This window comes from Manis pentadactyla, chromosome 11, assembly GCF_030020395.1.
Source record: "Manis pentadactyla isolate mManPen7 chromosome 11, mManPen7.hap1, whole genome shotgun sequence".
Taxonomy (NCBI): domain Eukaryota; kingdom Metazoa; phylum Chordata; class Mammalia; order Pholidota; family Manidae; genus Manis; species Manis pentadactyla.
The window spans coordinates 118,230,795-118,246,619 of NC_080029.1; the positions used below are offsets into that span (position 1 = coordinate 118,230,795).

At 37.3% G+C, this 15,825-nt stretch overlaps 1 protein-coding gene across 3 annotated transcripts in view; it reads right to left on the bottom strand.

Moving 5' to 3' along the window:
- Positions 1-369: 369 nt before the first annotated feature.
- UACA (uveal autoantigen with coiled-coil domains and ankyrin repeats) overlaps positions 370-15,825 on the bottom strand; it is a 101,483-nt gene continuing 86,027 nt past the window's right edge. For 2 of the 3 annotated variants that reach the window (XM_036907856.2, XM_036907859.2), the window contains exons 14-17: positions 8,208-10,943; positions 6,289-6,441; positions 4,396-4,461; positions 370-2,017 (exon numbers count right to left, since the gene is read on the bottom strand). In XM_036907856.2, the coding sequence (XP_036763751.2) occupies positions 1,946-2,017; positions 4,396-4,461; positions 6,289-6,441; positions 8,208-10,943 (3,027 nt within the window). In that variant the 3' untranslated portion in view covers positions 370-1,945. The remainder of the gene's footprint in view (positions 2,018-4,395; positions 4,462-6,288; positions 6,442-8,207; positions 10,944-15,825) is intronic. The other variant, XM_036907857.2, reaches the window with a different exon arrangement.

Consider the following 15,825-nt stretch of genomic DNA (forward strand, 5'->3'; position numbering starts at 1 on the left):
CTCCCATTGTAATTCAGTAATTCTTCCAGAGCACTCACACATTAGACAGAACTAATCTCCCTTCCTCCTGGCCGTAAATGCTGCTCTCAGTTTACTTTCTGAACACAGAGTAGCAGAGAGACCAGCGTCTCCCATTATATATGGTCCACTTGTTTACTATCTAAAACGCTTTAGCCTTCAGTGCTACAAATGCAATCTCTGCCTTTGATATCAAACGGTGAGTGGATGGGACAGTCCTCTACATAGCTGACTACAAGGTAATGTCATTTTTGTACTTTGGACCCCATCGTTCTCTACACCAAATTCTCCAAAGACAGCAAATGGACTAGTTTACCTTGTAAATCTTTTACAAGGATGTTCAAAACAGTATTCCACAGAAAACATTTTATTGATGGTTGAAAACAAAATAAAATATACATAAGGTTCCCTCCCCACCCTTAATAAGGAAAATATAACACTGAAATGTGAGTATTCAGTTAACAACTTTCTCTATTCTTCAATAGGTGACCTAAATAAAACTTATGAAACAGAATCAGCATTAAATATAAAAATTAAGGAATCCAAATATTGCTTATGTAAACCCTGTGTATCTACTGAAAGAATTAAAAATATATCCAGTTCTGACTTTTTACTGTTGTTTTTACATGGAAAAAATACCATGGCTTATTGTTTGGTGGGAGAAGCTATTTTTGAGGGTCTTTTGTCCTTGTGATTATACAAAAATGGGATAAAAAATCTGATTCAGGATACTCAGATTATTGCTAAGTCACATTCTGCAATTTAAAAAAACGGGCTGAAATAATTCATTTGTTCAGTTTATTTGCTAGCAAACTAATAATTTTCAATCTGAATGGTAAATAAAATATTAATAAAAATAACAAAACATAAACTTTCCTTATGAGATGTAGTTAATAAAAATGGTTGGTTAGAATATTTACTATATTTTACTATCTTCTTACTTTTCACATTCTTAGAGTTTATTATATTATTGCATTTTTGTTTAAAACCTTCAAGACACTTTCTAAAAACAATTCTGTAATGCTAACTTTGCAAGAAAACTGCATTTCACATTATTAACCTCATTAGTGCAACTTTCCTATAAATAAGTACAAAACATTTGGAGGATGCATGTATAATGAGTGCTTGGTTACTATAGAAGCAAATGTCAAAGTAATTGCTAAAAACGTCTAAAAGTTTTGACACCAAAAACTCTAGTATACCATTTATCATACAGTTCTCTAAATACTGTGGCAAGAACCATCACAAGTAAAAATTAAGATACTGTTGTGGAGATACGAGGCAATTTTTAAGATCAATTTTTGATATAGTCCACCCTTGCCTTTTCTTAATCTAAATGTAATTTAGCACTGCAAACCATTTCTGAAAAGAAATTTATTTTAAAAAGCATAAAAATTACTAGTGTAAGAAGAAAAAAATATGTACCTCCAAAAGAAGTCAAAGGCACTCATAAAGTTACTTCAACAAAAATGCAACTTGGCCAGCCAAGGTATAGTGCATTCCTTGAAACTGCATCAGGTCTCATGGCTGGACTGAAGATCTGAAAGGTCATTTGATCCACTTAACCAAATTAGTTTCTCCAAAAGAAATCTTTAAGCAGTTATTTCAACCTATCCCCTCTTCATAAGGACCAACTCAGATGGTTCATATTTTATTAGGGACTCAACAGTTTAAAAATACATAGCTAATCCAAGGCAAGGGGTTTTGTTACTTGCCTAACTGTAAAATTAACATATATAGAACATATGATTTGAACTGACACTGAAAAACTCAGTAACATATCATCTAATTAAAAGAATCTTCTGATGGAGCAAAATAATTTTATTTCCATTATTCTAGCACAGTAAAGCCCCAAGGGCCAAGGAGCTGCACACCGAATGCTCAGCACCAGTAGGTAACGTAGACACCGGCTAGTCAGTGCTGAGCACTAGCACACAAGCCCTTGCCGCATCTGTATGATCTGCAGCAAGGCTGCCTGCACATCTTCATCCATGTGACCCTTGAGAGAAAGAAGAAAGGGGAGGAATATTTTATGTTATGTTCATTTACACAAGAATTCTAAAGACAAAGGCTTTATCATAAGCCTAACTGGTTGTGATTCACCAAATGCTAAATCCTCACCATCACAGTGATATTCTAAAGGATTTATTGGAAAAAGGAATAGAGCTCTATCATGGAAATAAAGAAAATCAGTTTGGAAGTAGTACACAACAATTGCTCTTAACATCTATTATCAGAAAACAGATGGACAAACTTCTCTTTCACTTTTAGAAATTGCTTAGAATATAGGGGCAGCGTAAGTTATAGATGAGCAAAGTAAACTACAATTATTTTCCCCTTATTAGTTTTTTGTAATAAGAAAATCAATGAAAAAAATCTCCATATTTGTATTTCTTATAAAAGGGATCATATATATGATTTTGCAACTTTCCTTTTTACCTTATGTCATCAAATATTTCCCAAGTTATTTTTCCAATTATTTTAAGTTATTATATAACATCCTACTGTATGGATGTATCATAATTTCTTTACTCAATCCCCCAGTAATGGATGATTAAGATGTTTCCAGTCTTCATGGGCAGATTCCTAGAGAAGTTGTTACAGGATCAAAAACAGGCTCAATTTTCAATTTTGCTAAATTCACAAAATCTATAGAGATTATATAACAATTTACACTCCCACCAACAGGGTATAAATGCCTATTTCCCACAATACCCTGGCCAACACTATAGACTACCATCTTGTTGATAGATTATCATCTTATTTAATATTTGCCAATCCCATGGGTGAAAATGGTACCTCCTTGTTTATTCACATTTCCTCCATTACTGGTGAGGTTGAGATCTTTCTACATGTACGTTAGCCATTTACATTTAGAAAGAAACACTTTAAACTTAAAATGTTGGCAAGAGGTTGATTAAATGCAAGTCAATGCAACACCTCCTTCCCCTTTTCTTTGCTTGAGCACTGGAATAGGTTTCAGTATAACACTCCTTATTAATATAGGTTTCAGTATAACACACCCTATTAATATAAAGTTTTGCTTCCAAAATCTGTTTCTATAACAGCAAGATATTTAAATTTCAAACATTAGCCATAGTTGACTAAACTGAATTTCTTAGTTCACTTTATGATGCCAGAAGGCAAGACTATTTCAAATGCCAGTTGGTTTTGTTGTTTCATCAGGAGTCAGTAGAAAATAATTTCAAATTTGCAGGCACACATTGTACAAAGCGGAAAAGCTTGTTACTTGGCGGTGTCTTTTGGCCAGAGCATGCTCCTCTTCCCGGGGCTAGCATCAGACCGACTGAGTTCCCCACCTTCTCTTCCTACACTTTCCTATTTTCCTCTCCTGGAAGTCCCATTCCACTGCCCATCAATAGTCTCTAATAATTGCCATATACTTTCAAATCTCAGCTTGTTTTCTATCTACTCAAAAGAACGTAGTCAAAGATATTTTCTTTTCTCATACTCTTCACTCTCTTCCACTGTTTCCCCTTCTTCTCATATAGAAAAGGCAGGCTTTTTGATTTTAAGAACTCGATGTTATAAAGCTTCTTCCCTTTCATTTTACCTAGTTTTTTTTTTAAAAAATGACCTTCTTTGAAGCTTTCTCTTAACATCTGTCCTTTTTTTTAACCATGTGGCCAGAAACTTCAAGATCCTAAACAATTCCTACTTTATCTCACCTGCCATTCTAACATTTTCTCTTTTAGGACATCTTCCTAAAAACTCTATTTGAGAATTTCTGGGATGCTGATCATGGGTTTCTAGAATGCATGAAGTATAGTATCCCCCACATTAGTATGATTTTTAAAAAAATACCTTTCTCACCACACCTCCAAAGAAGGGGATTCTCAAGCTTATGCTTCACTGAGTGTAAGACTCAGTAGGTAAATATGACTGATAATTTTCTAACAGAACCATTTTTTTCTCAAATTATTACATTCCTGTACATACCTTGTCTTTTTTTGCACTTTTGTAGTATTCTCCACATTTCAAAGAAATACTCTTAAGCTCCGAAGAGACAAACTCTGCTCTCCTCTTTTAGCTGACAACGTGTGTGGATGGCAAGGCACCATCCCCAGCGAGCAACACCACTAACATGTTCTGCCATCACATGTTGCCAAACTGTCTATGAAATGAGTGACAGGCAGATGGAGGGAACACTGAATTTAAGATGTTGTGTTGTCATATAGCTTTGTAAATTTCTCTGGGAGATATGCAAGCCATGATTAAAAGAAACACAATTATTTTTAAATAAGCATATGGGGTACAACTACTTTAAACATCAATGACTTTCACAGAAATTTACTTGAAAATAAAAAATAATTTACTGCAAAATTACTCCTTTCCAAAGGAAAAATAGTTCTTTACCTGTGCAGCACTAAGAAGGTGTGTCCGATAAATGGCTATTACTTCTTGATGCTGTCTGTCAGCATCCTAGAAATGTGGAAAGATGGACAGACCAGAGAGTGAGCATTCATGTATTCAAACACATGGAAACTTAGGACAATGCTGTCTTCGGGGTTGATGCTAAGAACACTGGTATTATTAAAGTGCCCCCACTACATCTTCTGACAGAATACCCTGAACTCACCAGATGCACAATTCTATAGCATTACAATAGTATAAATTTTTCTAATGAACGTGTGGGAACATTCATAGCAAAAGCAATGCCACTTATCCTAGGTAACGTGAAATGATTGCCTTAGTTCACCACCACATTATCTAGACACTCCCTAACCTACACTTCGTATTACTGCCTCCCATCTTGTCTCCTTGCCTCTAGGCTTTAGTCCCTTATAATGTTTCTAAGACTGAGACAGCTCTTTCCTCATATCACTTTTGGCTCAGAAACCTTGGGTGACAGACACGTCGTTATATGTAAGAGAGAATCTAAATTCATCAGCTCGATTCTCAACAGCCTCCACCATTTGGCTGTAAATACAACTCCTGTTACTGGCCAGGCTGATCAACACTTCACTCCCCTGTGGGCATGCCGCTTGCATTCTACCTCCTGCCTTTCTTCACAGTATTTCCTTTGCCTGGAAGATTCTCTATTTTCCTTTCACAACAAAAACAGGACCTAGCTTACAAGTTCAGACCAGGTACTCCCTTCCTCTTTGAAACTAACCCCCACCACACCAGTAATCTCCTCTTCCTGGAAATTCATATCACTTAGAATCTGGAACTGTAGTCTCAATTCTATGTTTAATTTTTTTTGTCATGTTATTTTACTCTTCATGGATCTATATTTTGCATCTTTAACTACTCAGAACTTCTTGGGAAAGAACTGTGTATTCTCTTTATCCCTAATGGTGCTTAGGTACAGTGTCCCAAATAAATAATATACAAATATTTCCAATTATTGAAGGGACTGCCATATTCTTTTGATGACTCTTTTGTCATCATTAATTTGTAGGCCAATGGTATCATAAAATGAACTCTTAAAACAACTTTCTTCTATTCAAAAACAACTCATAACCAATTCTTATCGAATACAAAAATATTAGTTACAATTTACATTTGCTTGGGCTACATGTTACTTAGCTTTTCCAAGTATGTATATTAGCTCATTCAATTAAAAAAGTAAACAAATAAGTAATCAGTCCTTATTATCCTACTCCATAGGTGAGGAAGCCGAGAGTTCAAAGGAATGTTCCATGTCACTTGCTTTTAAGTGGCAAGGCTCCTAGAACTGAGCTCCCCTTTTCAGCTTCTAAATCCAGATGCTTTTTTAAAACATACTTTGGATATATATATATGTATCCTTACATATTCTTTTAAAATGTAAGGATATAAGGCATAAAACCATAGGAATGCCTACCTTTATTCATAAGGATAAAAGTTTATATTAAAAAAAAGCCTCCTTTAGTTTAGAAGGCCAGTATTTCAAGAGTATGCTGGGTTGAAAAGATACCAGATTGGGTGTCAGCAAGTCCCAGGGTCACATCCTAGCTGTATGACCCCAGGCACCAAGTATTTTCATCTTTGTTTCCTTAAGAGTTAAATGGGAGGAATAAAACCTTGTGAGATTGTGACGAAGATAAAGTTTAAAGTATATGAAGTGTCTAGTGTGGCACCTGGCATAAAGTAGGCACCAAATAAATGATATTATACCACCGGTATAAATAACTTTTAGCAAAAATGATTACATTCCTGGATTTGAACACGGCCATGAGTCAGGCTGATTTCTAAATACCTTTACAAACACACTCGCGTGAACCCGCCCAGAGGGGCACGAAGCCCACAGGCCTGGGCACTCACCGCCAGCTGCTGCTGCAGGGACCTGACCTGGCGCTGCAGACTGTCCGCCAGCTGGCTCTGCCTCTTGCCGGGACTCCCGCTCGCGTGAGTCAGTTGCGAAAGGCCACTGAGTGCCTGTTTCAGCCTCTCCACATCATTAAGCAGCTCAGTTATCTTATAAAAAAAGGACAGAGTTGTGGGAGAAACAGATTATTCACTGATTCAATTATAATGAACATCTTAAATGGAAATCATTCCTTGAGACACAAAATTTATCATCATATACTAGAAAATTAAGGGATGAATATTATCAAGATTATTACCAACAGCATAAATGGTAAAATTTCTTTAAATTCCTCAGTAAACTCTGTACTAAAGCATTACCAAACTAAAAATAAATAAATATCCTAAGATTTGAGTGAGACCTCCGTCTTCTTATTTTTAGGTAATATGTAAGTACCTACAAAGGTATTTAGACTATTTTACAGGTCATCTGAAACATACAAAGGTAGGGAAGATTCTCAAAGTTTGAAAAATAAAAGAGCACGGCTCATGTAAGTCTAGAATTAACTTATGTGCTTGTTTGTTTCAAGAATGTATGACTTTAGACTACACTGTCTTAAAGAGGGCAAAAAGCAGGAAGATTGTTCAACTAGCGAAAAGAACACAGGCTTTAAAGTCAGACAGAGCTGATGTTTATTAGCTGCATGAACTTGGCTAACTTGCTTTACTTTTCTGAGCCTTAGTTTCCTTATCAGTGAAAGGGTTAAGAACATCAAATGCAATTATAAATACAGACCCGGGATATAGCACATGCTTAATAAATGGCAACAATTACAAGTAGTTATTAATAACTTGCTACTATAACTATGTGTTATTACATTCATAACCACCCTCCAAACATGAAGAGAGAGCATTTAAATTCTGGATGGTAGGAGCAGACAAAACCAGAAGGCTACTTGCCCCTTCCCACTGAAGGGGGCTGGGGATGTGTCTCCTTTCACTCATGCTGTATTCCCAGCACTAAGTATGGCCCCTGGCACATAGGGCATTTAATAATTATCTTTTGAATGGATAAAATTGTACTCAATCTCCCTGATGTCTCTTCTTCATAGCAGGTACTTCATGCAGCTACCAGTTGCAAAAGTTTGAAACCCTATTCTATAAAGTGTGCCATGAGAATGAGTAAGAAAAAAAGATAAGTTATAAACCTGTTCTTAAAAACTGGTTGGGAAGATCAATCATGCAATTCTGACACGGTAACATATCTGTTTTAAATGGGTGGCAAAGCTAAAAGAAAACATGCATCTGGGAGAGGAACAGCTTGCTGGACGTTAGATGGGACAATGAAGGCTTCAGGAAGGAAGGTAGGTGTTGAAGTGAGTATTACAGAATGCATTTAATTCAGTAGAAGGAGGATTTAACTCAGCAGAAAGGAGGGGCAGGACATACCATGTGAGGGGACCCATCTGTAGAAAAACTGCACAGTGAATTGCAGGGCTTGGCTAACTGGTGTGGGTGAATGCCAAGATCAAGTGTGGGGTGCTCCTCAGTGTCCTTAGTTCTCGAAGCCCCAGAAACCTTTTTCCTCCTCTCTCTCACTATTCTTCAGGTACCCTAAAGCTCCCTGGATTTTGACCACTCACTTAGGAGGCAAGTAAAACTTGAGCCTCCCCAACAGTCCTCAACTCTTGGCTATACCAGGTGAGGAAACGAAAGGAAAGATGCTTCTGATTTTTGTCTGAGTGAGTCCATTTTTTTTCAATTCCACATTTTTCTGCACATTGGTAGGCAAAGTGGAAAGGTGGAATTTAATGGCCACTGTGTTAATGCTTTTATCAACCAGACTTGGGTGATGCTCTGGTAAAAGAGCCCTGTTCTGCTCTGGTGCTTCTGTCCCAGGGTTCCACAGCAAGCCACGCAGACTGCGCAGTGCCTACCTTATTATCTTTTGCTTCGATCTGTTTAGCAGATTCCTGTATTCTTCTCTGTAGCTCTGTGATTGTCGTTAAGGACTTATCGCATCGCTCCTGCTGATCCTTGATTTCCTGCTCAATGCTGAAATGTAGTAATTCCTTCTCATCTTTTGCAGACAGTTCCTTCTTTTTGGCATGCAAAACTTCTTCACATACTTCTTCATACTTTCTATTCAGATTGGCCAGTTTTTCATTTAAATTGGAAATCTGTGTCTCCAAATCACTTTTTGTTGCTTTGTATTTTGACAAATCAACCACCTCTCTAGTCTCTAACTTTTTTAGCGCTTGTTTAGTATCCTGAACTTCAGACTGGAGTTTGGAGACTTCTTCTGCTTTGTTTTGGCTTTCTTCTTCCTTTTCTCTCAAACTAGCTTTTATGATTCCAACTTCTTCCTCGAATGCTTCCTTGATCTGCAAATGCTGTGCCAGAGGCACAGAAGAGTTCTTTTGATTCTCCAACATCTGATGCAGTTTGGTCACTGTCTGCTGCTCCCTCTCATAACACCTTTGCTTATTCTTCAGTTCTTCCTTTAGATTCTCAATTGTGCCATTAAGAGACTTTTTTAGGGTCTCAACTTGTTCCAGAGGAACATGCTGTTTCTGCAAAAGAGTCTCTGCTGCAAGCATTTCAGAAGCCTGTTTGGCATTCTCTTCAACTAGCTTCTCTTTCTCGTTCTTTACCTCTGTGTATTTCTGTAATAGTTCTTTTAACTGTTTGTTGAGCTCTTCTGTTTTTCGGCTTAACACTCTTTCCATTTCATGAGACTTCTCAATGAGAACACTCTTCTCCTTTAGATCCCCCTGTAGAGTGAAAATCTCCACCTTTAACCTGTCATTCTCTTGCTTGCACTTCTTGGCCTCTTCTTCCCTGACATTATATTTTTGGGTCTGCTCTGATAACTGTTCTTTTAGTTCTTTCTCTGTTGCTTTGTATTTTCTCTCACACTCTTCAAAGCTGACAATTGGAGCATATTTTAGCTTAATGCATTCTTGTATTGTGTCAAGTTCCTTCTTCTGGGCTTCGATCTCGGCATGCAGTGCCACAATCTCTTCTTGGCCTCTCCTGTACTCAGCCAGTATTTCAGCGCTGTCATCCTGGACTTTTTTCAGGCTCTTACTTACAGCATTCATCTTTTCCTTGTGCTCCCTTAGGCTGATGTACTCAGCTTTTATTTGGGTATGAGTGTTTTCCAAGTTTCTTTTTAATATTCTATTTTCATCCTTTACTTTCATGCATTCTTGATTTATAGCTTCAAATTTTTTCCTCACCTCTAGTAATTCGCTGTTCATTTTCTCTAACTTGCCACTCAGTGCAGTTCTAATCTCTTCATGGGCTTTAACTGGCACATACTGATTACTCATAGTCTTTTTCAAGTTAGTGTTTTCAGACGTGAGTGAATAGATCTTTTCTTGTTCTTCACCCCATTTTTTATTAAGTTCAGATAGCTGTTTTTCAAGTTCAACAATATTAGATTTCATAGCCATTACCTCTTTTTCATGTTTCTCAGGAGGCACGAACACAGTTTCCAGGCGGCTAACATTCTTATTTAAACTGTCATTTTCCATCAGCAACTTCTCCATTTCCAACTTCTTCTCTGTATATTTTTGTGTTACATCTGAAAGCTTTTTATTCAAATCATTCACAATTACATCATGTGATTTTTTCATTTCTTCATTCACTTTTAAAGGAACATGATTTTTCATTTCAGTTGTTAGGTTATGTACCTGCTGGTTGAGGAGCTTATTATTCAGATAAACCCTTTCAGTTTCCTTTTGTAATGCCTGATTTTTTGATGTTAATTCAGTGATCTTCTTCTCAAGTTCTCCTGATTTTTGTTCTAATCTGTTCTTGAGTTGTTCGTGTTCCTCTGGTTTGACATGCTGAGCAAGTTTGGCCCGATGATTCTCAAGTTCTCTCTTTAACTGTCTAATTTCACTAAGTGATTTTTCATATTCTCTTTCTATCTCTACTAATTTTTTTGCCTTCTCATTTACTTCACTTGATAATAAGCTCTTCATGTTTTCAAATTTTTCTGTTGGAATGGAAAGGGCCAACTTTGCTAACAGCTCCTTTAACTGGCCTTCCATCTCGGTGACTTTTCTCCCTTTCTTCTCTCGCTCCACTTCACACATTCCAAATTCTTTCTGCAATCGCTTATTTTCTTCTATCAGCTTGCCTTCATCCCTCTTAAACTCTTCTACTAACATCTCATTTTGTTTGATTTGGTTTCTTAATTTTCCCACTTCTGCTGAAGCACCTTCATATTTTGCTTTCATGTCTTTCAACTGATCCTTCAATTCCTCTGTTAGTCTGTGATTCCCTGTAGCTGCTTCACTTGTTAGGTGCTCTTTAAGGGCAAGAAAATGAGTCTGCATTTGTTTAACTTTACCTTCTGACTCATACATTCTCTTCTGCACATCTTTCAACGCATCTTCTAATTGCTTAATCTGTTCATCCGAATCCTCCTTGATCCTCTCACACTCTAATGCTAAGGCTTTGCACTCTGCCACCTTGTGAGCCAGCTCATTTTGGAGCTTGAGTCGGTCTTGTTTTGCTGAATCACAGAAAGTTCTCATTGCTTCTAACTCTTTCTTTAAAATTTCATCTTCAGAATATGAGGTTTGGTTGGGTAAGGAGAGCTCCAGTGGCCTTAACATAGATCTGCTTTGCATATGCGCTGGCATACCTGTGGAAGTACGCTGAAAAGAAAAAAAATAGGTATTAATCACAAAAGCCTAAAGAAGACACTTATTTGCCAATTTCCACATCATCAGTAGCCAAAGGGTCTTCAGACTAGTATATCAGAAAAATATGGTACTGATTTTTGAGGTAAGAAAAACAGTTCTGGGTATGATTTCTTCAATAAGCTCTCAAGCAGTGCTATTTTAGAAGTCTGTTGACTTTAAGTGTATTTCTGGCAGGTCAAAGAAGGAATATAGTTGTGGTCTCTGGGGACTATTTTCTCTTCCCTTCCCCATTTATAATACCTTCCCACACATGAATTTCAACTTTATCAAAACACGTTCGCTATTTCTATGTTTTATGGCACATAATGTGCTTAGAACTTCAAATTCTGAAGAAAATCATCCGAATGCTTGAATAGAAACAAGTGTCACAATTTTAAGTCTGCAAGTAATTTCACAGAATTATATATTATTTAATTGCTAAGACAGATGACTTCTGAGTATCTTCGTTACCTCGAGTGTAATTGTTCTTTAAATTATAAAAAATACCACCAAAATAAGCTCAACTAGTATGAGAGTTGTCAAGAGAATGTTAGTCAACTCAGAAAAAAGAAACAAGTTTTCTTCTCTCAAACAGAAAGATGAAGTAGAACTTAGCATATGATCTTAGAATAAAATTTGATTGACACCTTGTCCCCTCTAATAAGTGCTGACAAAAAGTAAAATTAAACTTTTCAAGAAACAGTTCACACAAACATCAGAACGTATAATCACAAAAGACTATATTTAACTATTTTTATTTTTTGCCGTACAGTACTAACTCATTGATAAAAGTTATGTGGCATGAGTACATCCCACTATTTTAATAGGCAGGTGTTAGTTACTGTTGTTCACTTAAATCTACATTGCCTTCCCCTGGATCAAGAAAAAAATTAGTAACATGGAATAATCAACCTCAGTCTGCTTCTAAATTATCTTTCAATTTACCAAGTATCTTTAGACTACTATAATTTAATTACTTACACAGCTTTACAATTTCCATATTTGTTTTATTATAATCAAATATTTATCTAATCTTCCTATTGTTCAGATGATCCATAATAAATGCATCAGTGCATCACTTAGGAAAAGGAGAATAATAGAGAAACTTTGGATATACTGAATCAAAATATATTTGGATTTCTCCTTTTATCAAGTAAGCCAACTACAAAGAACCTGTCATATAAATTGAAGTATTATACATTCAAGAGTAAAGGCATGCACTCGTAGTTCATATTTGTGGTTCTGTGTGTATCAGTACTAACAGCTATGAGTCAAACTGCAATACAGGTGACCATGATAAAAATGGTCCATAGTTCTATAACTAAATTAATGCCACCTTCAGTAATCCTTAGTGCTCCAAAGATATGGAAAAATGTCTGTAAACTTAATTAAGCCCTTTGTTCGACGTAATATTTAATACCAGAGTTTGCAATCGTTACTAATGGGCTTAAACATGTATAGGTTGGGGGAGTCCTAGGCACAAAAAGAATTTTAAAAAGTTAGTTTGGGTTTATTGACTTTCCTTGATTACTCAAATGAAAATGAATGCATGAATTTTAACATAAAATTATTCTTGTTCTAAAATATCCATATTTTCCCATGTTTTTCCCCTACAAATGTAAGGGAAATGTTTATATATTAAGTTTTACATGTAACACAGCAATCTGCTGGCAATTACTAAAGATTTTTAAGCATGTGAGATGATACTATAATGGATATTCAATATTTGTAAATGAATTCTTAGTTTCTAATGGCTGCTTTCATAAACAGTGAGTCACATACAAAGTGGGACCTATAATTTTCACCATGAAAGTAAAAAATCATTCCTAATATAAAAATTCATCAGAAAAAAGATGGTGGTGTGAGAACTGAAGCAGAAATCTCCTCCCAAAACCATATATAATACAAAAATACAGCAAATACAACTATTCTTAAAAGAGTGACCAGAATTAAGATTGCACAGGCCAGTCTACATCTGGGATAAAAGAACAGAAAATGTACATCACGGAAAAGGGAAAAGTAACAAAGCCACGACCACACAGGCCCAAGCCCTTCGTGCTACCCCAGCTCACTGGTGGGAGAAAGGGAAACCGAGCAGGGAGGGAGTAGAAGCCCAGGACTGCTAAACACCCAGCCCTAGAAACCTACTCCAGGAGCACAAACCCACATTGCATGGTGCTCTGGAGATCAGAGGCGCTGAAAAACAAAGACAAAGACAGATTCTAGCCATTTGTGGAGAAAAGGTTCCCAAAACCAGCTGGCTCTGGGAAAAAAGAAAGGCGGGCACTTTGAAAGACTTCCCAACAGTGAGAGGGATGCTAAAGGGGCAAGGATTACACAGAGCTTGCCACTCAGAAGAAGGAACAGGTGGACAAAATTGTCCCAGTACACTAACCCACCAGGTTGGAAACTTTCAGGAGCTTCAGGTGCTCCATCCCCCTGACTGGCATTGCAGCCCTGAGGCCCCCCACCACAATAAACAGCCTGCCATTCCTTCCTCCCCTCTGGCACCTGCATGCAAACCTGCACCCCCACCATTGTGCCAGACCAGCCGGAGGGCAGCCCCACCTATAGCAACTACAGTGGATTAACACAGAGACTGCCCCTTGCGTGCACAGCTAACTGGCTCTGACAGAAAAGGTAGGAACTGCAGCCAGGAAGCAGGAAAGGGCTCTGTCCTCCCAGAAGGCACTAGCGCTGCTCGCCTGCAATGCCGCCATTGCTTCAGGCCAGCCAGAGGGCAGCCCCACTACAGCAGCCTGGGGCCTTAACGCAGAGGCCCTGAGAGAGGAGACTGGGTTTGCGGCAGGGAAGCAGGAAAGAGCTCTCTCTTCAGGGTAGGCACTGGCACCACTTGCCTGTGACCACTGCCATTGCTACAGGTGCTGGGCAGCTCCAAAGAGCAGAGCTTCTGAGCACTAGAGGGCACCGCCTACACAAACCTGATATTTCTCACTATCCAATAGGATTATGAAAAGGCAGAAGAACCTTGTTCAATCCCAAATCCCTCAAACACGAGAAAGAGGGCTCAGTGAAACTGAAATCACAAATCTTCCTGAAAAAGAATTCAAAACAAAAGTCATAAGCATGCTAATGAAGCTACAGAAAAATATCCAAGGGCTAAGAAACAAATTCAGGAGGGAGATAGACACCTAGAAAAATACAGTAGCTGAAATGAAACACGCAATGGAGGGACTTAAAAGCAGATTAGATGAGGTAGAGGAGATGGTAAATGGAATAGAAATTAGAGAACAAGAATACAAAGAAGCTGGGGGAAAGAGACAAAAAAGGATCTCTAGGAATTAAAGAATATTAAGAGACTGTGTGACCAATCAAAATGGAATAATATTTGCTTTATAAGGGTACCACAAGAAGAGGAGAGAGAAAAAGGGATAGAAAGTGTCTTTGAAAAAAATAATTGCTGAAAACTTCCCCATTCTCCAAACACAAGGGACCCAAGGAAGACAACACCAAGATATATAATAATTAAAATGGCAAAGATCAAGGACAAGGACAGAGTATTAAAAACAGCCAGGGAGAGAAAAAAGATCACCTACAAAGGAAAACCCATCAGGTTATCATCAGACTTCTCAGCAGAAACCTTACAGACCAGAAGGGAGTGGCATGAATGCAGTGCAATGAAACAGAAGGGTCTCAAACCAAGAATACTCTATGTAAAATTATCATTTAAATTTGAAGAGGGGATTAAACAATTTCCAAATAAGCGAAAACTGAGAGAATTTACCTCCCCTAAACCATCTCTGTAGTGTACTTTAAAGGGACTGCTTTAGATGGAAGTGTTCCAAAGGCTAAACAGCAGTCACAGAGAAAATAAAACCACAGTAAAGAAAGTAGACCAATTAATTACTAAACAAATGCAAAACTAAGTCAGCTAAACACAAAGTCAGTAGAAGGATACACAAAGAGTACAGACTATGACACCCAACATATAAAGAGTGGAGAAGGAAGACAAAGAAGGGAGAAAAAAAAAAGAATGTACAGCCTGTATTTATAATAGCATAATAAGCAAGTTAAGTTAGACTGCTAGATAGAAAGAAGCTACCTTTGAATCTTTGGTAACCACAAATCCAAATCCTGCAATGGAAATAAATACATATCTATCGATTGTCACCCTAAATGTCAATGATCTGAATGCACCAATCAAAAGACACAGAGTTAGAGAATGGATAAAAAAGCAAGACCTATATGCTGCTTACAAGAGACTCACTTCAAACCCAAAGACATACACAGACTAAAAGTGAAGGGATGGAAAAAGATATTTCATGCAAACAATAGGGAGAAAAAAGCAGGAGTTGCAGTACTTGTATCAGATAAAATGACTTCAAAACAAAGAAAGTAACAAGAGACAAGGAAGGACACTATATAATGATAAAGTCCAAAAAGAGGATATAACCATTATAAATATCTATGCACCCAACATAGGAGCACCCAAATATGTGCAACAAATACTAAAAGAATTAAAGGGGGAAATAGAATGCAATGCATGCATTTTAGGATATTTTATCACACCGCTTGCTCAAAAAAACAGATCAACCAGACAGAAAATAAATAAGGAGACAGAGGCACTGAAAAACACATTAGAACAGATGGACCTAACAGACATCTACAGAACACTCCACCCAAAAGCAACAGGATACACATTCTTCTCAAGTGCACATGGAACATTTTCCAGAATAGATTACATACAAGGCCACAAAAAGAGCCTCTGTAAATTCAAAAAGGTTGAAATTGTACCAACCAACTTCTCAGATCACAATGGTATGAAACTAAAAATGAATTATGCAAAGAAAACAAAAAGGTTCACAAACACATAGAGGCTTAACAATATGGTCCT